A 23,001-nucleotide genomic window follows, 5' to 3' on the forward strand; every position below is an offset into this window, starting at 1 on the left:
TGAGAAGAAGCTGAAGACCCCAGTTCCTCTCAGTGCATGCTCCAGCTTTTCCCTGATCACTCACTCACTGCAAGGTCTCAATCTGCTTATGCAGCATCTCTGGCCTCAGTGTCCTCCCTTGGGGATAACAGCACTCATCCATCTTGCCAGACTTCCAGCGTGCCTGCAGGGGAGACAGTCCAGAGACTCACCAGAGATAGTGACGAGGGTTGTTTTGCAAACCTGGAGAGACTGTAATGAGGTGTTTATAGGAGAAACCTCTCTTTTCTTGCTTCATTTCTGGCTAGGGATATTTGTGGTTGGCTCTTGAGCCTTTTTAAAACCTCAGTCCCTTCTGCCATGACACAACTAAAGGTGGGTTCACCCAGCCATCCCCCAGGTTTCTAACAGTGTCACTGCACCACATGGAGTCCTAAAGCTGGCTGATCATCTGCACTACAACAGTCTTTCTTGCTAGAGAAAGAAAGACCAGCCAGCACCAGCTTTGCAAGCCCCTGGGAGAGCAGTGGAGACCAGCCATGCTGCCTTGCGGCCCTTGGAGCTGATCCCTTCGCATCTTCAGTGGGAACACCAGAAAGTTTATTTTCAGCTAGGACCACACTCATGTCCCCATACCCCAACACCCCCCTACACAGCGCCCAGCAGGATGGAGAGGACAAGCATGTTGTGCTCAGCCATCACCATAACATGACCAAGGAGAGCGTGGGTAGACAGAGCTGGTACAGCAGGAAAATATGGGATGTGATCTGTGGGGATACTGCCAGGACACACGCTGCAAAGGAGCAGCGCTGTGACCTCCTCCTTCCTTCAGCACGGTCCTAAAGGGAGCGCCGTGCTGGCACATGGTCCAGCTCCTGGGGCTGGGGGCAGCACTACCCCAAGTTAAGCCTGTCAGCAGTTTGGTAAAGGTAAAAAGCAAGACTGCGGGAACAGGACAGCACTAAAAAAAGGGGAATTGGTATGAAGGGCAGCTGTGAAGAGGAAAGCAAATGGAGGGAGTGAGGGTGTTGCAGCCTGGTACAGCCAGGTTAGGGGAGGTAGGGCAGGAAGAAGGAGAAGGCACCATCCTGGCTTATAGGGAGCAGCAAGGGGAGATGGGGGAGAGACTAAAGGTGCCTGCAGCCAGGAGACAGGCAGGCTGCAGGGGGCAGAAAAGAGCCCTGGGATGTCAAGCATTCCCCAGGCCCCTCCACCATCACCCCCTCCCTGCTGACACTGTCTCTGTCTTCCAGGTCAGTGAATAATTTCCTGATGACGGGCCCCAAGGTAAGAGAAATCCCTTTGATCTTTGTCCCTGATTCCACTAAACCCATGGAGTGAGGGAGAGGCTCCCTCCTTCCCCTCCTCTCCATCCAGCCTTGGCCAGAGCTCCCCTCACCCCTAGGTTTACAGCAACAAGGCAGAAGAGAGCCAGAAATGACCTGCCACAGCTCCTTAGTCTCTATCAGCCCTAAGCAAAGTTGGCCTGGGGTCCTTTTAAGCCTGTTGGGGCCAGATTTTTGGAGATTTGTCTATTGGCACCAGCTGAGGCTCTCACCTGTCATCTAGTGTTTCCTGATGATCAGGGTAGCATCGGGATCCACATTCATTTAGCTGGAAAGTTACTTTCTGTAGGCTCTGCAACACTACTTCCCTGAGGAGCACGACTGAAATTGCCAGGACCTTGCTCAGTATTTTGACCCCCTGTCTCCTTGCACCTCTCTTTCAGAGGCTTTTTTTCCTAAACAGGACTAGTTGTAAAATTCACCTGATTTTCACTCTGGCTATTCCCCAGAAACAACCTCCGCACTCATCTAGCTCTTTCCATGGCTCTCAGTGCTGTGGTGGAGCAATCCTGCCCAAAGCACTGGCTGTCCCCCTGGGCTGTGGTGAAGGAGGAGGCAGGCGGGGGCACCAGTTGGCCTGGACCTTCCTGGTCTCTGAGGAGAAGGCTCCGCTCACGCTGGATAGATAAGGGGTTCCCTATTGCAGGGGCTGACTGGCACATCGCCTAACATGGCTAACAGCCAACAGATCAGCCTTCTCTCCCTGGGAGGCTCAGACTCTGACCCAGCACAGGAGAAAATGCATTTTCTGCTGTTGATGGAGAGCTCTGCTCCCCAGGGGAGCCAAGCTTAAGAGATGTCCACAGCTCTGTACATTTGTCTCTATAAGATGGCATGCAAGTTATTTCCAGTTGAGTGCCAGCCTCCTGGGTAGCGTGAGGCTATGTTCTTCCTGGTGTTTTGCACTGTGCTTCTCCATCCATCTAGACCCCAAGGCAGCAGGACCTATGACATGGAGTTCAGGCAGGAAAGCTACGCCTACATCAGCCCCACTACTTCGTGGGAAGCGGCTGGGGCTGCACCTGCTTTGCAGGGGGGGCTGCACCTGCTTTGCACTCCCTGCGGCAGAACTAGAGCTGCTGAGTGACTTTCCTGAACCCTGGGAGTAGCCTGGGGACATTCCCAGCCTGTTGCCCACGGGCTGTCTCTGCATGCTGGCCGTCCTGCCTCAGTTTTTTCAGTTAACGCTGAAGGAGCTGAAGTAGGGCACACACTGTCCCCCCTCCTGACCCGCTGCTCTGCTCCTAGGCCTATCTCATCTACTCCAGCAGCGTGGCAGCTGGGGCACAGAGCGGCATTGAGGAGTGCAAGTTCCAGTTCGCCTGGGACCGCTGGAACTGCCCCGAGAGGGCTCTGCAGCTCTCCAGCCACGGCGGGCTGCGCAGCGGTAAGGAAAGCTTTGGATACTGTAGCGTCCCGCTACAGGGACCCCCCTTGCTACGGGTTAGAACCCATGGGCTCCTCCTCTCTTCCCAAGTGCCTCCTTTTTTCCCAGTCCTTACCCAGGATGTACTTCAGCTGGTGGTCACCACACTGATCCTGGTGGGTAGGTATGGTCACTGCTCTGAGCCCTGGATAGTGTCCAGCAGAAGGTGAGGCTGGAGGGGGCTGTAGGGAAGGAGCTCTCTGAACCTTGGAGAGGGCTCCTGCCCCTCTGGGGTGTATCAGTGAGATGTGGGTGACGTTGGCTGTCTGTGCTGTATCCCCAGTGCTGAGCTCCCGCAAGGACAGCCAAAAGCTAAACTCATCCATACCCTTGGAAAATGGCACAAGTCAGTCTGGATCAAATTTGGGAGCTTCTGCCTTGTGCAGTTCAAACCAAAAACTAAGCTAATCTGACACGCAGGGCCTCCTCTCCACCCACAAAGCCCTGCCCATTGCAAGTCTCTGCCTACACAATCTCCTGCATGGCAGGAGTCGTTTCTAACACCGGTGTCGCCATGAAATCTTTAGCCCATCTGCTCTCCTTGTATTCCCACTTGACAGCAAATCGAGAGACTGCTTTTGTCCATGCCATCAGCTCTGCGGGCGTCATGTACACGCTGACCCGGAACTGCAGCCTGGGCGATTTTGACAACTGTGGCTGTGATGACTCCCGCAATGGACAGCTGGGTAAGAAGAGACGAGCTGCCGTCCCTCTCTAATGTCTCGGGCAGCAGGAGACGTATCTTCTCCTCTCCTCTGCTGAGGCCTGAAGAAACAACTCCTCCTCCTGGTTCCTGCACCTGGAAATAATGCCCAGAGCAGAGCTTCGCCTGGCCCCAACCAAAGTAGCTCAATGGAAGCTAATGGGTCACCTCCAATTTACACCAGCTAGGCTGAGCCCTTAATGTTTTCCATCACTTTCTAAATGAGCAGGAAAGTAGAAGAGGGTTGCAGTTTCCTTGGTACAAATCAAGAACAACTCTGTTTAAGCTGCTGGAGTGAATGACTGTATCATACCGGCAGAGGAAATGATTTGATGCTGTGCATCTAAATGGCAGTCTGGTTAGAGAAGCACTGATGCAGGGACCTTGGGTGGCCCCAGAGCAGAATTACCAGGGGGAAAAGAGGGTGGCATTCAATAAACCCCTCCAGCGTTTGTCAGCATGGCAGGCATTCGAGAGCTCAACCAGAAGAACAGCTGTGGCACCATGCAGCATTCACTTCATTCCTGCCGCAGAGGTACCCAGGCCCACAGCCACTAAGCACCCCTGAGTGGGGAACCTCAGGCTGCACCACTACAGCTCCCTGCTCAGCTCCACAGAAAAACATTGATATTTGGTCTTTTGTTTTGAATGGAAAGAAGTCAAATTTCAAGTTATAAAAATCTTTTAAAAGCGATTCCCCACCCAGCTGCACTGGGCAGTCGGTATTGTCAGTTTATGACAGACTCCTCTGGAGTGTCCAGTATTTAGTAATTTGCTTTATTGGCTAACAGTATTTCAAACAGCTGCTGCTTCTTAGGTGTCTGAGATGTGGGATAGCCAATCTCTAGCAGAACAAGGCTTTTGGGCAATGACACATCAAATTTTGTCTTCTCTGGAAACTGAGTTAGTCATGCTACAGTTCTTTCCCCAAAAAGTAATTGTTTTTCATGAAAAATTTTCCATGGTGAACCTAAAACCTTGGAAGGCAAAGGAAACTCTTGGGCTTGTCCAAAACAGCATGATTCAATTCTAAATGCCATTACACTGAATCCAAGTTGGTGAAAAGTTTCCATTCTGCCTTCAATTCCAGCTCTTGATTTGGACTTCATCATCCGTTGCAATTACCCACCTCCCATGAGACACCCCTGCCTTTCCCTGGGACAGGGGACCGTGATGCTCTGGGCAAGTCCAGGCAGGGCTGGGCCTTTCAAGAGAGGCAGAAGGCCATTAAACCACAACTCCCAAGATGTACCGCCAAGGCAGATTAGGGTCAGAACTTTCCAGTTTTGAAATCTTTATAAAGAATTTGGCATTTTCTCTAGGAGGAAAAGAAGCACACTGCATGACGTGTTTCCAGTCAGCCCAGCTAAGTTATCAAGCTCTCACGCAGTTAGGAAAAGTGTCCTTCCACATCTTGCTGTGCAGTTTCCTAGTTCTGTGCAGACTCTTTTGTCTTCTTTATGATAATCAGAAAATCAGACCCTTCTGAGATGCCAGACATCATCCCAGGATTCTGTGTGTACCAAAAAGAGGGCCTCTTCGATACATGTGTGCCAGGCTTGGATTGTTTCCTGGCAGAGGGAATCTATTCCCTCTGACCAAGATGTCTCCACCGATTTGCTAATCCATGTTAGCAAGATGCTGTCCCTGCAAGTCAGACTGAACCAGTTCAAGTCAGGGTTTGAGGGAAGGTGATTAAACATCCAAAGCCTTACCTATATGGTTGCTAATGCATGATAATTAACAGCTTCTGAAACCTGGAAATCCCTGGGTTTGTCACACGACATACCCTTTCGCTGCCTGCATGAGCCACTTAACCGTGGCGTGAGCTCAAGGGGAGGGAATCTGGGAGTATCACGAGGCAAAAGGCTGGATTTGCCCCACAGCCTCTGTTCCCTCCCATTGCTTCTGAGCCCCTTTCTTGTCCCCAGAGCCACAAGCCAGGCAGGCAAGGAGCTGGTTCTCTGACAGCACACATCTCATCTTCTTTCCTAGGGGGACAAGGCTGGCTGTGGGGAGGCTGCAGTGATAACGTTGGCTTTGGGGAAGCAATTTCCAAGCAGTTTGTGGATGCCCTGGAGACGGGACAAGATGCCAGAGCTGCTATGAACCTGCATAACAATGAGGCGGGTAGAAAGGTGAGCCCCTCTCTCCCTCCAGACCTGACAGCACATACCAGATCGGCTCTGGCCATTCACTGTGGAGAGTCACAACTTGCTGTAGCTAAAAGCACATGTCCAGGAGAAACAACTGGAAAGATCTAGATGATCTTTGAGGTCCCTTCCAACCCAAACCATTCTATGAATTACCTTGCCAGGGAGAAGGGAGACGGGAGACGGCAGCAGTGCAGACATGATGCATGGTATTTGTTCTAAGGCAGTAAACCTTCCACAATTACACTGTTAACTGCTTCCTGCTGTCCTCTTTTTCCTAGTTCAAGTAGGGGTGTACCATGGAGAAGCAAATCCACGAGCTTTAAGCCAATGACCCCTGGGCAGGACTACTGCGCAGGGATGGTCAATGGCAAACCCATCCTCGGGCCTGGAGTCATGTTTCTCCATGCACTGCAGCACAGAAATGACCCCTCTGGGCTTTTTCCTGAACCCCCTCTCTCTCCTCACCCCGTAGGCCGTGAAAGGGACCATGAAGCGGACTTGCAAATGCCATGGTGTGTCGGGGAGCTGCACCACCCAGACCTGCTGGCTGCAGCTGCCCGAGTTTCGGGAGGTGGGCACTTACCTCAAGGAGAGGTACCACAAAGCTTTGAAGGTGGACTTGCTGCAGGGGGCAGGGAACAGTGCTGCCAGCCGGGGTGCCATCGCCGAGACTTTCAGCTCTATCTCCAAGAAGGAGCTGGTCCATTTAGAAGACTCTCCTGACTACTGCCTGGAGAACAAGACACTGGGGCTGCTGGGCACGGAGGGCAGGGAGTGCCTGAAGAGGGGTAAGGCGCTCAGCAAGTTGGGAGAAAGCGGAGCTGCCGGCGGCTGTGCGGGGACTGTGGGCTGGCAGTGGAGGAGAGGCGAGCCGAGATGGTGTCCAGCTGCAACTGCAAGTTCCACTGGTGCTGCGCTGTGCGGGGCGAGCAGTGCCGCAAAAGGGTCACCAAGTACTTCTGCATCCGCAAGGAGAAGCGGGAGCGGAGCGGGGTGGTGGGCCAGCCGCAAGCTCAAGAGAAAGCTATAACTTTGCCTCTGCTCCTCCATGGTCCTGTCTGCCCCTCCCTCTCCTGCTCTCCCCTTCAGCCCCCAGCACCGTGTCCCTTTGGCTTAGTTTTGCCTCGTTCCCGATCCCACCTCACTGGAGCTTGGGCAAGGCAAAAGAGCCTGCATGAGCCCCTATGCCTTGGCAACACAGGAAATTTCCCACTAGTGCAGTGGGTGATGACTTCTGGGAAGACCCTCAAGTGTTGAGAAAACAAGGTGAGATTTGGTCCCTTCAACTCAGAGTCACTCTATCCAGTGTCTATGGTTTTATTGTTGAAACACAGGTGGTCTCAGTGGCTCCTGCTCTTTTGAGCTTGTCTGTTCTCCAAACAAGCACCTGCTCTGGGCTTATCCAGTGAGATCAACGTATAAGAAAGCACAAGGAAGCTGAGATGGCATCACCAGAGTTGCCAACTCAGAGTGGTAATCCTTAAAACAGAAGCAGCTTCTAGTACCCTAAAAAAATAGAGGCACTAAAATAAGTTGTTATTGCCTTTTATTTAGCCCCACACTATGAGGGAATAGAAAGGCATACAACTCCTTCCTGCAGCAAGCCAGCCCAGGAGCCCACAGCGACACTTCCCATCCTTTGGCAGCTTTGCTAAGCTCTCCAGTGCTTTGCTTTTCATTTGAGATGGCAGCAGCAAGACCGAAGCTGCTGCTTGTCCTGCCTGTTAAACAGCTGTCCAAAAGAGGAGTCCCATCACTGGCTTTTTACGTGCTTTCTCTGTATCTTCTAAGCCTCCAGGCCTGGTCTCCCTTTTCATCCCAGCATCCCTGCCAAAGCCCTTGATTGAGGCCATAAATACACCCTCACACTTCTCCAGTCCCTCTCTCCTCCCAAATCTCTCCCAGAGAGGAGGTGCCAGCTGAGCCCATTCCCCACCTCCTGGTGTACTTGCCAAGCACTCTTACGCTGTCAGCTAACTAACTAAATACTTCCTCCTAGTCTGAGAAAATAACGTCAGTTACTATTTAATGGTGTGTAATAGGAAAGTGAAGCACTTTGAAGTTTAATTTATTGTACAGTTACTGTGATGTATACGTAACAGTTTTTCCTCTACCACTTATTGTATATATTCTATAGGCTAAGCAAGCAGCAGGAAGATTTGCTTGATGCATCTCTGGTCCCTCATCGTGGCTGGGGTGGGAAGAAACTGTCAGCTGCAGGACCTGGGGAAGCTCATTGCACCATCACAGTGATCTCCCCTGGGCTTTGAGGTTATTATCTACTTTGCTGTTTGAAGCCAGATGAGAAGCCAGCAGAGCTAAGTTAACTGGCCATTAGACCTGTTTTGTAGCAATATTTGTAAACCAATAGCCAATGCAATAAATCAGTAGCCAAGTGCTTGCAAAATGCTGTTGCGTCTAAGTAGTTTGGAGGTTTTTTCGTCTGATTGCAAGTGTAGATGTATGTAGCTACAGTTCGGAGAACATAACCCAGCCACTTACCCCTCTGTTGAGTATAAGAGGAGCCGACCAGTTTCCTCCATGCAGCACAACCTCAGTTGCTGCTAGGAAGAGAAGGGCCTGCTCTCTCCTTGCGCTTGCTTGAGGTTGCGTCCAACTGCAATGCAGCTGCCAGGAGAGAAGGGGGTGGGAGGAGGGCAGACGGGCCCAGTTGCTTACTTCAGAGATGATACATAAAGACACCCAGCAGTCTGCATGTGTCTCTTAGTTATCAAACACCACTCGATCCCAGGACTACTTTCTGGGGGTGGGAATTTGGACCTAGGGCAAGCTGGGGGCTAACCAAAGCAGAAGCATTCATGGTAAGCAAGAACCTGGCCCTTCAAAAATTGCAAGAAACAAACTTGGCCCATTCTCAAGGAAATCTGAAACACTTCCATTCACACAAAAACCACCAGCTGTTTGTGCAAAAGCTCTTATTAATACAGTGACCCTGCCCTCAGTCTCCCTTGCATCTTCGCCAATAGTTGCTCCATCTCCGTGCGGCGGGAACACATCCTGGGGCAGGAAAGCAAAGAGGTGGTGAGACCCTCTCACCCAGCAGCGAAAGCTCCAGCGTGGGCTGGCTTAAGGACCACTGCAAGCAAAGAGCACAGCTTCTACCACCTTGTCCCTCTGTGCCCACCGTTTCACTGCCAGCTGGAAACATAAGAAAAGAAGAAGACGTGGGAAGCTGTTTCCCATTTCCTCCCACTCTTCAGCACATGACAGGCTATGCTACCCTGTCCCTCCCCTGCTGACACGATTGCCCCACACAGTTGCCCCAGGGAGGCTGTGGCACAGCCCAGGAGGTGCCCTCTGGGCACGGTGACGCCGTTAGTGAAGGGGCCATGCGGGAACATTATGAGCATGAGTCCCACCGCCGCACACTTCTTTCTCCGGGAGAAAATGGCGACATCACAGCTGCAAAATGTGCTGACCTCAGCAGTGGGTCGGGGCCGGAGGGGTGCCCCCTCCCCGGCACAAGGAGCCCTTAGTGGTAAAGGCACTGCTGCCATTGTGCGGCGGGATTGGATGCTTCCATGTATTCATTTCGGTTTAATGAAGGCACATTCCTCAGAGGAGAAATATTTACATTCAGCTTCCCAGGTGGTCACCTTCGCCCAGATGACACACAAACAGGCAGCCCCCGCTCCCTTTTCCAATCCAACCCTCTTAGAGGTCTGGAGAGGAGGGGAGCAAGGGGAGGGGGGGCTGCTGGGGGAGCAGAACAGAGAAGGAACAAAATGCTAATAAATCAGCCAGCCAGCCCTTTTCCCCTCCCCTCTGTGGAGTCAATGGAAAGTGTCATTTCACATGCTAATCCCCCTCCGCTCTCTTCACACCACCTTTTCCGAAAAGTGTTTGGGAAAGTCCTTGTGGCCCGTTTACAGCTCCCTGCCGCTTCGGATTCCTTCTTGTCTAAGGCCGGCCCGCGTGGGTCTCTCCTCCAGCAGGGCTCCTCACAAAAAACATCTCAACAAAGACTTTGGAGTTCATCAGCCTCCCACTGAAATTCACAGCTGCTGAACAAACTAATCCCCTCTCTCGGCCTTTCTTCCTTTCAATGGGTTCTTGGCTTCAAAGACACTTTGGGAAAGGACGTTGTGGGGACTCACACTGCTCCCTCAATAGAAGTTAGTGCAAGCATTATCTTCAGAGCAAGTGGCTTTACAAACAAATCCTGCCTAACAATCTCTGCCTCTCCAGCTCCCCCAAACACACACAAGCCTAGCCCGCAGACATGTTATCTGCAACAGGATTAGAGCTCTGTTCTCTGCGCCCAGGGATCCTTTCCTACCGCCGCCCCCCCCGCCCCCAATTCTTGTCAACCCAAGGCCTTCTCACCCAAGAGAAAACGCTTCCTCTGCGCGGCCGAGCGGTGCAGGGATGCTGTGGTAGCGTGTGCCCACACGGGAGGAGGCAACACTGAGGAGCCACTGTCTGTAGACCAGAAGCTGTTACCAGTCAGCAGAGATCCTGCTATAAATGGAGGAGCGCTTTCCAGTGGGACTTGCGAGGATGTATTCCGCACCAGGGCCACAGAGATGAGGCTCCCACCCCAAGCCCATCAAAGACCCTCGAGTGAGTCACTCACTTCCCCCTGCCTGGTTTCCCTACCAAGAGTTTTAGGGACAGTGCTTGCTGGGGTAACCTGAGGCAAAAACTGAGCAACAGTGGACAAAGGGGCAAGCAGGCAGGACTTGCTGCAAAGGCAGGACTAAACAGCCAGTCTCTGCATGAGTCCCATGGGTAGAGGGAGCTGTGCGTGCTGGAGGGAACTCAAGTCAAATGCATCTGAGAAACACATGGAAAATCCGTGCTTATTTCTCAGCGGTACAAGTGGCCTGAGTTAAATAGAGAGAGGCGTTGGTCTGCACAGGGTACCATAACTGGATCCAGAAAAGCAGAATCTAAAATACTAGGCTTGTTAAATGATCTCAGAAAGCTAGGACTTTCCTTACATCTTAAGCAAATGTACGCCTCCAAGGCTACCTGCTCACTTGTGTTATGACCACTTCTGATGCTGTACAAGTGTTGCCTTTGAAAATCAGCTTGCATCTCCCTGACAGAGGACACCTTCAAGGCCAGACTGGTTGCTGACTGCTCCCAGATCAGGCTGCAAAAGCTCTGCAAGACTCCCTTACACTTGGTGTTGGTCTCTGCCACACGCAGAACTAACAAAGGCTGGTTTTCCCTGAATGTGTGTCCTGTGTCCCTAACACCCTAGAACTTTCATAAACCCTGTTCCCTTCCCAGCAATGGCCCTTCAAATCTTCCCCATTCAAACAATCTTTCTCAACCTTTACTTCCTCCCAAGTCCTCCAACCACAAGCCAGGTAATACAGTCCTGCATATTTCAGAGTTTCATGTGTGCTGACTGGCTGGCCTGTACATATATACATACAATTTTGAGATCACATCAGTCTTTTTGCAGAAGCTAACTTGATCCCCCCTCTATCTCAGTACCAATGTTTCACTTCAGCCTCTTACCTCCTTAAAAGCTTAAATGAAATCAGCTAACAGATTCAGAAGTTAACAACTAATGGTAAGAACTGACAATTCAACGGTAAAAATCTGATTTCCACACAGGTCAGATCCTCATCCTAGTTTAAGTGGCATGGTTTCAGTGGTGTAACATTGATTTCCAACAGAAAAGGATCTCATCAAGGGCTCTCTGTTTACTTACTGACATACTTCCAACTCCTGATGTCAAGTGTAAAATCCCGAACATTGCTGTGATTCCTCAAGAGAACCTCAGCCATCCTAGGGACTTTCTTGAGTCTGATGCAGATGAACAGTCACAATTGAGACGGGTGATTGGGCGAAGATCAGTTCTCTGACCCTGCAGCCTTACGGAGTGGATAAGGCCTGAGGTCTCACCACATCAGGACAGTTGCTGCCCACACCAGCAGAGCTCAGAATCTGGTTGGCCCACATCGTTCTCAATTGCCCCCCTCACCAAAGCTGCTAACTCAGCTCTCAGTGGGTGGCCCTGCAGACTGAGAGAAGTCCCCTGTAGCCACAGGTGGACAAGCCTATGAAAAAAAGCTAGCAGCATCACAAAACACAGCTTTTATTTCACTTGTCTGTAATCTCTCAGTGCATCAAACTGCAGCGATAGAAACAACACAGCAGCAACAAGGAGGCACTTTGACCGGGAAAGGAGAGAATGAGACATGTCCTCTCCCTCCCTTCTCTGATTCTCCTCCCTTCTAAGTCTCCTGGTAGAGCAGGCTGATTTGCCTAAGTCACTGAACCACAGGCCCACAATGGCATTATCACGCAAGCAGCAAAAGCAGGGGCTGGCTGCAGCCAACGCCGGGAAGAAGCCTTGCTCCCAGCTAGGGCCCAATGATTACACTGCCTGGTTAGCATGAAAGAGGGTGAGAGAGAGGAAAGCAAAGAAGGAGGAGGAGAGGGAAAGACACATACACACAGATGTGCCCTAAAATCCTATCTGCCTTCCCACTCAGAATTCTTCCCCAAGGACAGATATGCTTCCTTCATCTATTTTACCCCAGAGCAAATGCCACAGTGATGAAAGGTCTCAGTACAGCCATATCCTCAAGACCTGACAGCATCGCCTCCTGCAGCATATTCCTACCACCCACAGTGCCAAGGAGCCTTTGAGAACCACCTCTACACCTATCTGTTACTGTAGGCAAAATGAATGCACCAAACTTGGAGCAATGAGCTGTCTCCCCCTGCTCAAGTCTCGGCTGGTCAGAGCAGCTCAAGGGGATCTTTACAGGACCTGCTGCTCTTAAAGCCCCTAGACCGTCTGAAAAGCCCAATGTAGGAAGCTTTAAATAACACCAGTGGGCAAAAGGCCAACTGTTGCTACATAAAAGGAAGTGAAAAAGACCAGAAGTCATAGCAGGTGGCTTTTAGCCCAAACCAGATGCAATTGGCTCTGGGAGGAGTGCACAGAGCAGTCCAACCTGCTGCATTCCTGAACTGGAGAGTCCAGGAGCTGGAAGGGGGAATCAGTGCTGGGCCTGAAACATTTTTAAAGGGCTCAAGCCTGCAGCTTATGGAGGAAAAGACACAAAGGAGGGGAGATAGAAGGTAAATAGGAGAGGGCTGGGTGAAGAAGAGAGAGAACCAAAGCTAGCTCAGAGCAAGCTGGTAGCTAGCCCTAGCTGTAGCAGGATATGGGTGCAGAGGGCTAAGAAAGCAAGTCAAGGATGAGAATGAAGAGAAAGGAGGAACCAGAGGAGAGATCCTCACTACAGCCCGACAGAGCATGGACACCCCAGCTTAGGTCCCAAGGGAGCCCAGCTGTCACTCAGGCAGTTTGAACTGCGGCAGGAAATAGAGCCTGAGACTCTTCTGTCTGGTGGCGCTGCAGATGTCAGCTCTGTTCATCCTTCCCCACCCAAAAAAAAAAAAAAAAAGAAACATCAGCCTAGGTGGGAAGGAGTTTCTCCTTTGTGCCAGGGAAGAGGAGGGATTTCTGTGCACCTAGACAGCCTGAAATTGAGATCCCTGGGCTGGGAAGCAGCCTCAGACTAGTGAGAAAGAAGGGAAAGAACAATCTCCAGGAGTCCCAGGCCCCACTTGGCTGTCCGGAAAGTGGATGGGGCCATGTGTGCTGGCCCAGCACAGTTCCAAGCACTAGCAGACTTATTTCTCCAGAGTCAGAAGAAGAGTCCACAACCTGCAGCACATCAACAGGTGAGCAAGTCCACCAGCTCTCAGTGTGCACTGTTCCAGCTGCTCCACACTTTACACATTCAGCTTGCCAGCAATGGTCATGAGAACTTTCCAGGATGGCATGAACCAGACACCTCACTGAAACTGCTGCTGCCTCACCACTGGGTGTGAACCAGGAGACCTGTGTAGTAGTTTCTAGCCTCAATGCAGCGGCAATTTCAGTGGAGACCCATGAGGATGGTTGGAGAGAGCTGTCGGGAGGGAGCAGAAATGAGTTAGCATGCTCAGCACTGTAACAAGCCCTCCCTCCCTCCACATCTTTTTCCCTCCTGTTTCCACCCTCATCCTCACCAAACAGCACCTACATAGTCAAGCACTGGCAGGACGATGGCCTGCTTCTTCCCTCAATTTCCCAGCCCACATTAATCTAATACCCAGGCGGGTTACAGTGCATGCAGGTCCTAAGTGATGACATTTCCGCATTAATTATCTGATGTATCTGAGGAGGTCAAAGGTCCATCTAGAAAAGAATCCTGTCTCTGTTCAGGTTTAATACGACACTCAGGACAAAAATATGTATTAAAAGGATTCTTCCCCTTGATTGCTATCCCTCCAGCAATTGGCATCAGGAGTTTCAGAGTTTTCTAAGCCAGAGGTTACATTAGGTTCATACTTAACAACCACCCTCAATTGCCCATTGCCGTCTGGAATCTGTCTATATGCCAGTATACTTCCTGGGGTGAAAAGGATCCTGCAAATACCTCCCCAGCTTTTCCTTACGCTATGTCTGGGCCAAGGTTAAGGAAGACGAGATAAGGCTGGCTGGATTCAGGGGCATTATAAGGTTTGGCACTCCCCTAGCTTTCTCAAGAGGTTACATGCTGGTAACACTGGGACAGACACCAAGGCCCACTACCCAGTGCAAAGGTGGAATGAGGAACTTGACTGGACTACAGGGAATCGTGGCATCTACTTACCACCTGCTCACGGAGCTTCTCATACAAACACTCCAGCCGCGTGCAACGCATCCTCCAGCTTCCTTCGGGTTTCTGAAGTGAAACAGGTATTGCTAGCTTTGTCAGAGCTTTAAGGCCACCTCTCCCAGAAGCAAGTTGCTCTCGTTCAGTCCCTCCCTCCTCTGTTTCTTCCCACAGCACCTTACAATCCAGCGGCATCTCAGCCTCTGCCAGCCAGGGACTGTGATACAAGCCAGCTGTGCCATCACTGTGTGTATATACATGTATGCGTTCTCTCCACAAGACAGGAAGCTAGATTTGCACCCCTTTCCCATCTCCCAGCCCTAGGCATTCCTCCCTTCTGCCAGTGCTTGCAGACCATAGGACAGAGGACTACTTCCAAAGCTTGAGAATACCCACTAACTGACCCACAGGACATTCAGACAGCCTCACCCTAGCTGACCTAAGCATAAGCTTCTTCCTGGTCTCCTTGAGGAAAGAGGGAATATCCTTCTCACTCTAGGTAATCACCAAGGAAAGGGCCTGAGTACTGAAGCTCTGGTGAGGACTGACCCCACTAACCCTACCTTGGATAATACACTCAGGTAAATTATACCGTGAACAGAAACGCCTGGCTCTGGGCAACGCTGGGACAGGCCTGGCAGCCTCAGGAGCTTAGGTGCGTTGCATTGCTGCACCAACCCAGCTGTTCGACCTCCAGGTAAGCCGAGTGCTTAAGCTCCAACTGATAGGCCTTTCTGTCCACAAGGGAACCTTTAGGTTATCTCCCAGAAATTGCTACACTGCACTCTCAGAAAGCACACAGCAACATGATGAAGCTGCTGCTACACAAAAATTGTCTGACTCTGGGAGAGCAGTTCGGGCTCAGTGCTCAATCTAATGCACCCTAAGCAGAGGTATTCTGGAAGACTTCATGGTGCCCCCAAGCTCTGAGAAGACTTCGCGATCCTAACACAATGTTGTAAACACTGCCTTTCTGCTTCCAGACAGTTGGCCTGGTACATTCACAGAACGTGACATGCGTGCCAACAGCCTTCCAGGAACCAAGATGGAGAAATTACAGTAACTCAGACACAAAGATTGTCTGGCCTTCTCTTCCAGTCACGATACCTCAGCTTTTCCTCTAAGGTCTGAGGATAGCTGGTTAATGCCAGCTCTTCAGGAACTATCTATCGATCAATGCCAGAGAAAAAGGAAGCTGAATTAGCTGGGTCATTTCTTCTGCTTTTCTTCACATAAAGAGACCAGGGGAACAGAACCATTGCTCCAGAGAAGCAATGAGAAGCAGTGGATCAATGCTAGAGGAATGCATACCAGTTCCCAAGAGATAGGCAAGCCTATGGCCTAAAGGAAGGAGGCAGATGGAGACTAACTTGGTTATAGGGACAAGACTCTCCTCTCTTTTCCCAACCAAAAGAAGGAAGCATCAGCCAAATATCTATGAGGGCAAAAAGCCAAAGATCAGAGAAAGGAGGACTTACTGGATCAGTGGCGACAGCAGAGCAGCGTTGCACCAGCCCTTCAAACGTGGCCTTCAGAGCCTGGTGCTCAGGGGCACCTCCTTCCTCTCAACCCTCTCCAGGGGTAGCTGGTGATACTGACAGAGAGAGAGAAGCAGCTGAATGAATGCAACAGGAGCATGAAAGGCTGGGGCAGGTAGATTCCCCTCCTGCAACTATGAACAGAATGAATTTTACTCCTTTGCAAACCAGAGAATACCTGGAAGCACAAAGTATATTATCATCTTCAGACTGCGGTATAGCTTCAGGCCTCTGTGGATTCTCAACTCCCAGCAGGCTGACGGCCTGCCTGGCCTCTCTCTCTCTCTCAGCTATACCCAGGTGTCATTTTCCACCCTGGCAATTCCTCTAACACTCAGGCAGAGATGTCTTGTAGGGCTAGGGAGCAATATGAGCCCTGCAGCTGCCAAGTAATAAGAATCTCAAAACTGTGTTGTTTTTCCACTTGACAAGGAGCTGGTGGCTGAGGAACGCCCCACTTTCCCTGGGTACCTGCAGGCTGCCTTCCTTGGGTGCTCCTGGGGGTGACTGGCCAGATTCTTGCAATCTGGACAGCTGAGGATGGACCCCTTGGGGATCAGCAGGCAGACTCATTACTGGAGCTGTGATGGGGGCTGGAGGAGTAAATTTCTCCGGCAACTGTCAGCAAAAAGAAATAAAAGAAAAAAGAAAAAATAAATCAAGAAAACCAAATCCAAGGAAGGAGGGTTGGTTACACTCTCTGCAGTCAAATTTCAGCTTCCTTTTCTAACTTGCAGAGTACCCAGTTCTCAAGATGATGCATAACACATCCTGTTCTTTCAGCCCCCTGACACAGAGCGTGGGGCCCTTCCTCTTGCATCCTAGATGAACTGTCAAAGCGACAGCAAGAAACTCCTCTGGAATGTTCAATCAAACAGATCCATTGCCCATGAAAGCACTGGTCCTCAGAAAGCCGCCTTGGCTCTGCGACGGCACGAGTCCTGAATGTAGAGATTAGTAGCAGTAAAGTGTCCAACAGAGCAGTGGTTGAGGAAAATCCCACGACATGGGGGGAGATTCCTCTTGCAAACACTTCATCGTGCCCCTGCTAAGCCAGAGTCAGGATAGCTTCACTCTGAGGGGCCTAGATCAAAAGAAGATGGCTTTTCACAAGAGGCTAATCCTGTTGTAGTGAGCACAGCCTAAAGCAGGTTCCCAGCTATGCTGCCAGAAAAAGGGCGAGGAAGTCTGTTCCAAGCTAAAGAAGAGGAGTGGGGGGATGGCAATAGTGCCAGAGAAGCTTCTCATCACACCTGCCAGCAGGCAGCAGTGATAGAAATGGGGTACTGAGAGCATTTGTTGCAAAAGAGCTCAGCTCACACGTCCTCTAGTGCAGTCACTACAACGCAGAGAGCAGCGGGGCCAACATGGCAGGCAGCTCACAGTTACACCTGTCCCAAGTTATTTCAGCAGAAGTGCCTTATTGGTTGGTATCACGACCTGAGGAAAATCACCAAGAGTCTCACTGTCCTGAGGCAAACTGCTGCCCTCAACTGTCATGTGTTAAGTGAGCGTGATCTCCCCAGCCACTATCAAAAAAGTGTGTGGGCAAGAGGACAACGTTAAATCCATATTTCTAGCAACAAGTGTAGTTAGTCTGGGAAGGACCAACAGAGGATGTACCATCACAAGTGATTAATCATGTTACAAAACAGCCAGTCTGGAGAACGGCATGCGAGTTTGGATGGCAAAGGGGTCAAGATGACTTAGACTCCAGTCCTAGCTATGCAAGTAATGCAGAAGTAGACAGACCAAGACGGAATGAGACCTGCTAAGCATGACAGAGAGAATTTACAGGAATGTATCTGTTGCATGGAGCTCCCTGGCTAGAAGAAAACCAACACAAATTGCAGCTGAAAGCTTACCTTTTTCTTTTGAAGGCCTCCTCTTACAGTAGATGGATCAGTCCAAGATTCCTGAGCTGCCAGGAGAGAGAACAAGACACAAATGTCAGACTTTGAGAAGGTGGCCACAGCAACAATTCATGGTTGCTTGCATGGTTTGGAATTCCCTCAGCAAAAGTGCCCATGGCTCCAATTCCCCCACCATTGCACCCTTCGGATCATTTAATCCGAGGAATTTCAGGCTCAGCTCACAAGCTCAAGAACTGCTCTTGCTTCCCTTTCTCTTTCTTAATTACACTCTTTACATCCAAGCATGTGCTCAGGCTTCAAGAGGTGATGTCTGATGAGACTGAACTGGCACACACCCACTCCCACACTGAAAGCGTTTTCACAACTACCTGAAGCTTTCCGCATTCTGCACAGGCTGCGGCAGTCAGCCGCAGCGTCAGGCCTGAGCCTTGGTCGGGAACTGCCTGTGTGGGCACATCAGGGTTCAGGGAGTTCCTGGGATTCCCCAGGCAGAGAATCTAGCGCTGCTGCGGTACCACAGCGAGGGCTGTGTTACAGGTGAGAGAGGGCTTCTCACCAGTGCTCGCAGGAGTGCCTCACGGTGGCAGTCCACAGCAATGCAGGTTGCTGTGATAAAGGGGGGAAAAGTTAGGTGCGGGTTGAAATTTTCCCTTTCCAAAATCATGTTCAGAATCAAACCCTAGAAAAATTTGCTGGCTTCCCAATTAGAAGGGAAGAGACTTAACCAGTAAATGCCTTGGAAGCAGAGGGGTTTCTCAGCAGACGCTTCTGCGGTACCTAGCCTCTAACCTCACTCCAGGTAATTAAAAATCCATCAGACAACATGACATCAGGAGACTTGTGACCACACTTCATTCTGCAAAGGACAAATTCCAACTGCCTTGTCTGCTGCTGTTCCGCAAGGATACCTGCATCTCTAGACAAAACCTCAGTGCTTCTTTTGTAACCCCAGTATTGATTACCCCAAGCCCATGAGACAGGAATAAGCTGTGAGAAAGTAGCATAATTCTAAGGAGCAATATCAGAATTGCTGGAGCTCAGTGCCACACTTAATGAGCCACTGATCCTGAACTGAGCTTTAAAAATCACAGGGGAAAAATGCAAAAGGTGCTTCATTACTTTAATTACCTTTATTATTAAAATTCTGGCAGCCTCTTTTTGCCCTCCCTTTTCCCATCATTTCAAGACTCGCTCTCTGATGAGTTTGGATCAGTTGTTTAATTAAGTTGGCACTTATTTCTAGCTTGGGGATTCTGTGCCCTAGAACTCTGCTGGCCCCCACCGAGCCTGTGGCCTAGCAGTCGCTGGCACTATTCCAACCTAGTGGCACTTTCAATCCTCACAGGAAAGAGCTATTTAAATTCTAGTCTTTATTTAAGCCAGGCATTTAATCATCAGACATGAGACAACAGGACCCTGCTGCAGTTTGCTGGGATGAAACTGACTATCTTGCCTATGCCACTTGTGAAAGAGGATTTCTCACCAGCCCTGAAAGGAGTGCGGTCTCCAGCAATGCCTGTCCTAGAAAAACAAGACCACCACTGGCTGGAGTCAGGGATTATCCTGTCCAGAAAGGAGATCAGCTAACATGTTGCTGTCCTTCAACCTGTCCCTGACGCTCCCCAGGAGGGTGGGATTTCTTCAGGTGGAGATCTCTCTTCATTTCGCTACTGAGAATGTGTTCATGAGCTGTTCAGATCATGTTCAGGAATTTCCAAAGCAAGCAAATGAGGCCAGTCAGATCAGGTGATCTTACAGACCCTCTCCAGGCTAAAGAAAAGTACCCATGAAAACCAGAACAATAATATCAGGCAGGAAAGCACTCTCAAGGAAGTCAGTTTGCATTGCTGATCTGGGCATGCCATATGCTGCCATTAAAACTGGGGGTAAATGCTGCCAGGAGGACAGAACTTGTCAGCAGTGAATTCCTGCAGGGCATCTTCAGCCTGAGGCAGTGCTTAAAATCCTTGCCATGGAATCATCTTCTTTTAACAGGGAAACATTGGAGTCTTTTGTTTCTCTGCTGAAAGGACAACTCCCTTTCTAGAGTTGAACTCCACACAGCAAGGCTTGCTTGGTGGTGTAAGTGGCTACTGAGTACCTGCATTTCCTAAAAAAGCTGGACTGCCTAGATAATCTTTCGTGCCTGGCAGACGGTCTTTGACACAAGCAGCAGTCGCTGTGCAGAAACAGCTCACTAAGACATTGAGGCTTACCCCACTGACAACATAGACTGGAAGATACCTACTCCTCACTCCTCATCATCAATGAATCCCAAGGAGGAAAATCAGTACGAAGCATCAGTCAGAAAAGCTCTATGGTCCGAATTCTCCTCAGCAGATGGGCTGAGATTCAAAGCAAAACCTTGCCCTGTGACTAAAGGCAAAAAGGCTTTCCAGTTCCCCTTAGAATAGTCTCCAGATTCTGCTTGGGAAGCTCTACTCCACCACTACTCATGCTGGGACTCACCTCTTCCAAACCATTTGGGGAAAGCACAAATGCCAAGTAAAGCCATGAGATGAGTTACAACCCCTGGCCCGTTCCTTGCCTAGAGAACTAAGAAAGGAAAAGGGGCTGCTTCCCTGCCCTGCTAGCCCAGCAACCACCTGAAGGAACAGAGAAACTAAGAATGCTCTAATTCCTCCAGGACTGGAGGAAAGTAGAGAAGGAAGAAGTAGGAGCCCCTGCTTCCTGCACCCAAACTCATCAGTAAGAGCACAGTGCTTCCATTTCCAGCATCCTCAACTGTCACTTTCTAGTCCTCAGGACAAGTACTGTCCACTACCCAGCTGTATAGCTCCCCAGGCATGCAAGGAAATAACAAATAGCAATGAGCATGCAAACATGCACACACAGTAAAACGTGCGCACACATCCCACATTTCACTAGAAGCAGCAACATTGCCTCCCCCACAGGTCTGGAGGCTTCTCTGGGTACTACCTGCATGATCCACGTGGGGATCTAGCCAAGGGAAGAAACCTGAAAATCAAGGCAGGGTGGGAGAGTCATCATCACCAACAGCTTTCACTCAGTGAGCAATGTCCCTGGACTACTATCCCCAATAGTTTTTCAGAAAGAATTTATCCAGCTTCAGCTTAGAGCCTTTGTGTGTAGTCCCCACAGGCTGCACACAGTGGGGATTTGCTATCCTTGGTTAAACACAGCTCAGCAAAAGATTTCAGGTGGAGGCAAACCTCAAAGTCTCAGTTCCTTCGCTCTCAGAATACGTGTGGCTTGGAGAAGCATCTGCTTAAAAATCTAAGGATTGACAGCCTTGCTGTTAGGGATCTCCACAGCCTGGCTAGACCTGTCCCCTGAGACAGCAAGCAAAGAATTAACAAGCATCAGAAGTGGTGATGTTGTGGGAAACAGAAAGAGGGAACCCCATTGACTCGGAACTAGGTCCAAACAACACACTCTTTCTTCTTCGTGATGCTAGCAAGGACTTCACACGACTTGCAGGTTGGACTGGATTCCAAACTACGTACCCAGAGGGGAAAGGCTCCAGGTCTGGAGCACTGCACAGAGGAATCCAGAAGTGATTCCCAGGCAAGTGCTTCATGGCAACAGGAAAAAAACAGATGAGACTAGAGCGCAGCAGTCAGAGGAATTTCATCCTGAAGCTAAGCAAGGGGTATCCCACAGACAGAGAAGCAGCACCCTGCTCTCTCAGCATTTCAAACGCACTTCTTGTGTAAGTTACGTAAGCAGGGGCAAGATCAGCAAGCCCTTCCACCAGGCATTCCCTGGGAATCACCACCCTTTCAGTCAGAGCAGATGCATCTGGAGTGGACGACTACCAGGGTGCACTGGAGATCTGAAGAGACAGCATCTTGTAGCCACAAACTGGGGGACAGAGCTGCCGAACAGGCTGAATGAAATGGTCGTCATTGCTGTGTTTCACCACCACAGCAAGACTCAGCACAATGTGCCTGTAAAGTTAGCCTCAGCACCACATCCAGCCTTTATGGTGACAGACCAGACCTCAGACGGTCCATGTCCATTATGTACTGCAAGCCCCATTCACAAGTGTTCTGGACACACAAGTCACACAAGCAGTACTTACCTGTGGGAGGAGGAGGAATGCTGGCTGCCGGCAGGGTCTTAGCAGATGAGCTCCAGGACCTCCTTGAGGGTAACTGATGTTCATGGGACCGTTGAAAGGTTGCGAAGAAAAACCTAGAGGAGGCTGGCTAGCCACAGGACAGAGGACAAGCTGCAGTAAGTTGAGATGATGGAACTGGAGCTGGAGTGAAGAGGGTAGGTCCAGGTGGTGGAATACCAGGAGACGACCTGGCATGGACTGTCCTGGCAGAGAAGGCTGCTGGGGAAGGAGCAGGACCAAACAGGTCTGACTCCCACTGGTCCAAATGTCTGAGACTGTGACACAGCTACAAATGAGAAAGAGAATGCATCAGCATCACTTGTTTCATATGCAAACCACTCCTGATGCTCTCTTTCATGCTAGTAAGTCTGCTATTCCCCAAGCCATACCCTAGAATATCCATGCCAGGTGTATCTCCCATAACCCAGGTTACATCAGTCAAACTCTGCCACAAAGTTAGCTGTGTCTCTCCATTCCTATACATGCTTAATATCAGTGGACATGCAGCAACAGTTGCTAGAACTAGATGTGTCAGAAGCACTGAGAAGCCTCTCAGACAGCTGACTTGTTTTTTTTGCAAGTACAACAGGCCTGTGAGGAATAAAGTAGAGCAGTCATCCGTGTTGCAGGCTTTAGTCTAAGAAAACCTGGAGAATGGACACAACTACCAGAAAAACGCTTACCTGGCCCTGAAACGGTTGTGGAACCAAGCCCAAGTTGTACTGTGGGAATGGAGGCCCTCTGGAATAGACACTTGTTTGTGGACCCGTGCTGGCCTGGGGAGGGGCAATGTGGTGAGGTGTCATAGACATCGCTGGCACTGGCTGAGGCGTGAAGAAGGAAGGCACTGAAGGCTGAGAAGGTGCTGAAGGGGCAAATGATGACTGACAGTTGAGCTGCAACTAAAAAACAAAGAACTTGAAAATGGCCAACACGGTCATGTGCATATACACAGAAGCAGATCCACTTTCTATCCCTGTCACTTCTCAGGCAAGAGAAGATGCTGCTGCTGTCAGTGCCCTGGATGGATTGGATCAAAGGCCTTTCCCACCACATAACTTGCTCAACAAGCTGGGCACCACACTCTTCAGAGTATCCTTCAGCTATCACAAGCATTAGTCCTCAGCAGCCAGTTCCTATACAGTGACTTCCTGGAAGCACAACCAGAGGGAATGATGAAGGAACAATAAGGAAGTAATAGAGGCTTGAAGCAAAACTTCCTGAACAGTTTTCTT

The 23,001-nt window shown here is 50.3% G+C and overlaps 2 protein-coding genes across 2 annotated transcripts in view; one reads left to right on the forward strand and one right to left on the reverse strand.

The window, feature by feature from the left end:
* The first annotated feature begins 1,118 nt into the window (after positions 1-1,118).
* Positions 1,119-11,609, forward strand: WNT8B (Wnt family member 8B). The gene is given in 7 exon segments (XM_009980683.2): positions 1,119-1,266; positions 2,574-2,712; positions 3,312-3,437; positions 5,450-5,592; positions 6,083-6,415; positions 6,418-6,588; positions 10,922-11,609. Coding segments are annotated over 7 exon segments (996 nt in total). The 5' UTR covers positions 1,119-1,251; the 3' UTR covers positions 10,991-11,609.
* Positions 11,610-12,534: 925 nt separating this feature from the next.
* SEC31B (SEC31 homolog B, COPII component) overlaps positions 12,535-23,001 on the reverse strand; it is a 35,431-nt gene continuing 24,964 nt past the window's right edge. The window contains 16 exon segments of the mRNA XM_086617019.1: positions 12,535-13,397; positions 13,400-13,520; positions 14,247-14,285; positions 14,287-14,318; positions 15,724-15,801; positions 15,804-15,843; positions 16,259-16,405; positions 17,653-17,708; positions 20,602-20,640; positions 21,728-21,775; positions 21,778-21,865; positions 21,867-21,955; positions 21,958-21,990; positions 21,993-22,052; position 22,156; positions 22,450-22,662. Coding sequence (XP_086473145.1) covers positions 13,342-13,397; positions 13,400-13,520; positions 14,247-14,285; positions 14,287-14,318; positions 15,724-15,801; positions 15,804-15,843; positions 16,259-16,405; positions 17,653-17,708; positions 20,602-20,640; positions 21,728-21,775; positions 21,778-21,865; positions 21,867-21,955; positions 21,958-21,990; positions 21,993-22,052; position 22,156; positions 22,450-22,662 — 1,140 coding nt within the window. The 3' untranslated portion in view covers positions 12,535-13,341.

This window comes from Tauraco erythrolophus, chromosome 9 (genome assembly GCF_009769465.1).
Source record: "Tauraco erythrolophus isolate bTauEry1 chromosome 9, bTauEry1.pri, whole genome shotgun sequence".
Classification (NCBI taxonomy): domain Eukaryota; kingdom Metazoa; phylum Chordata; class Aves; order Musophagiformes; family Musophagidae; genus Tauraco; species Tauraco erythrolophus.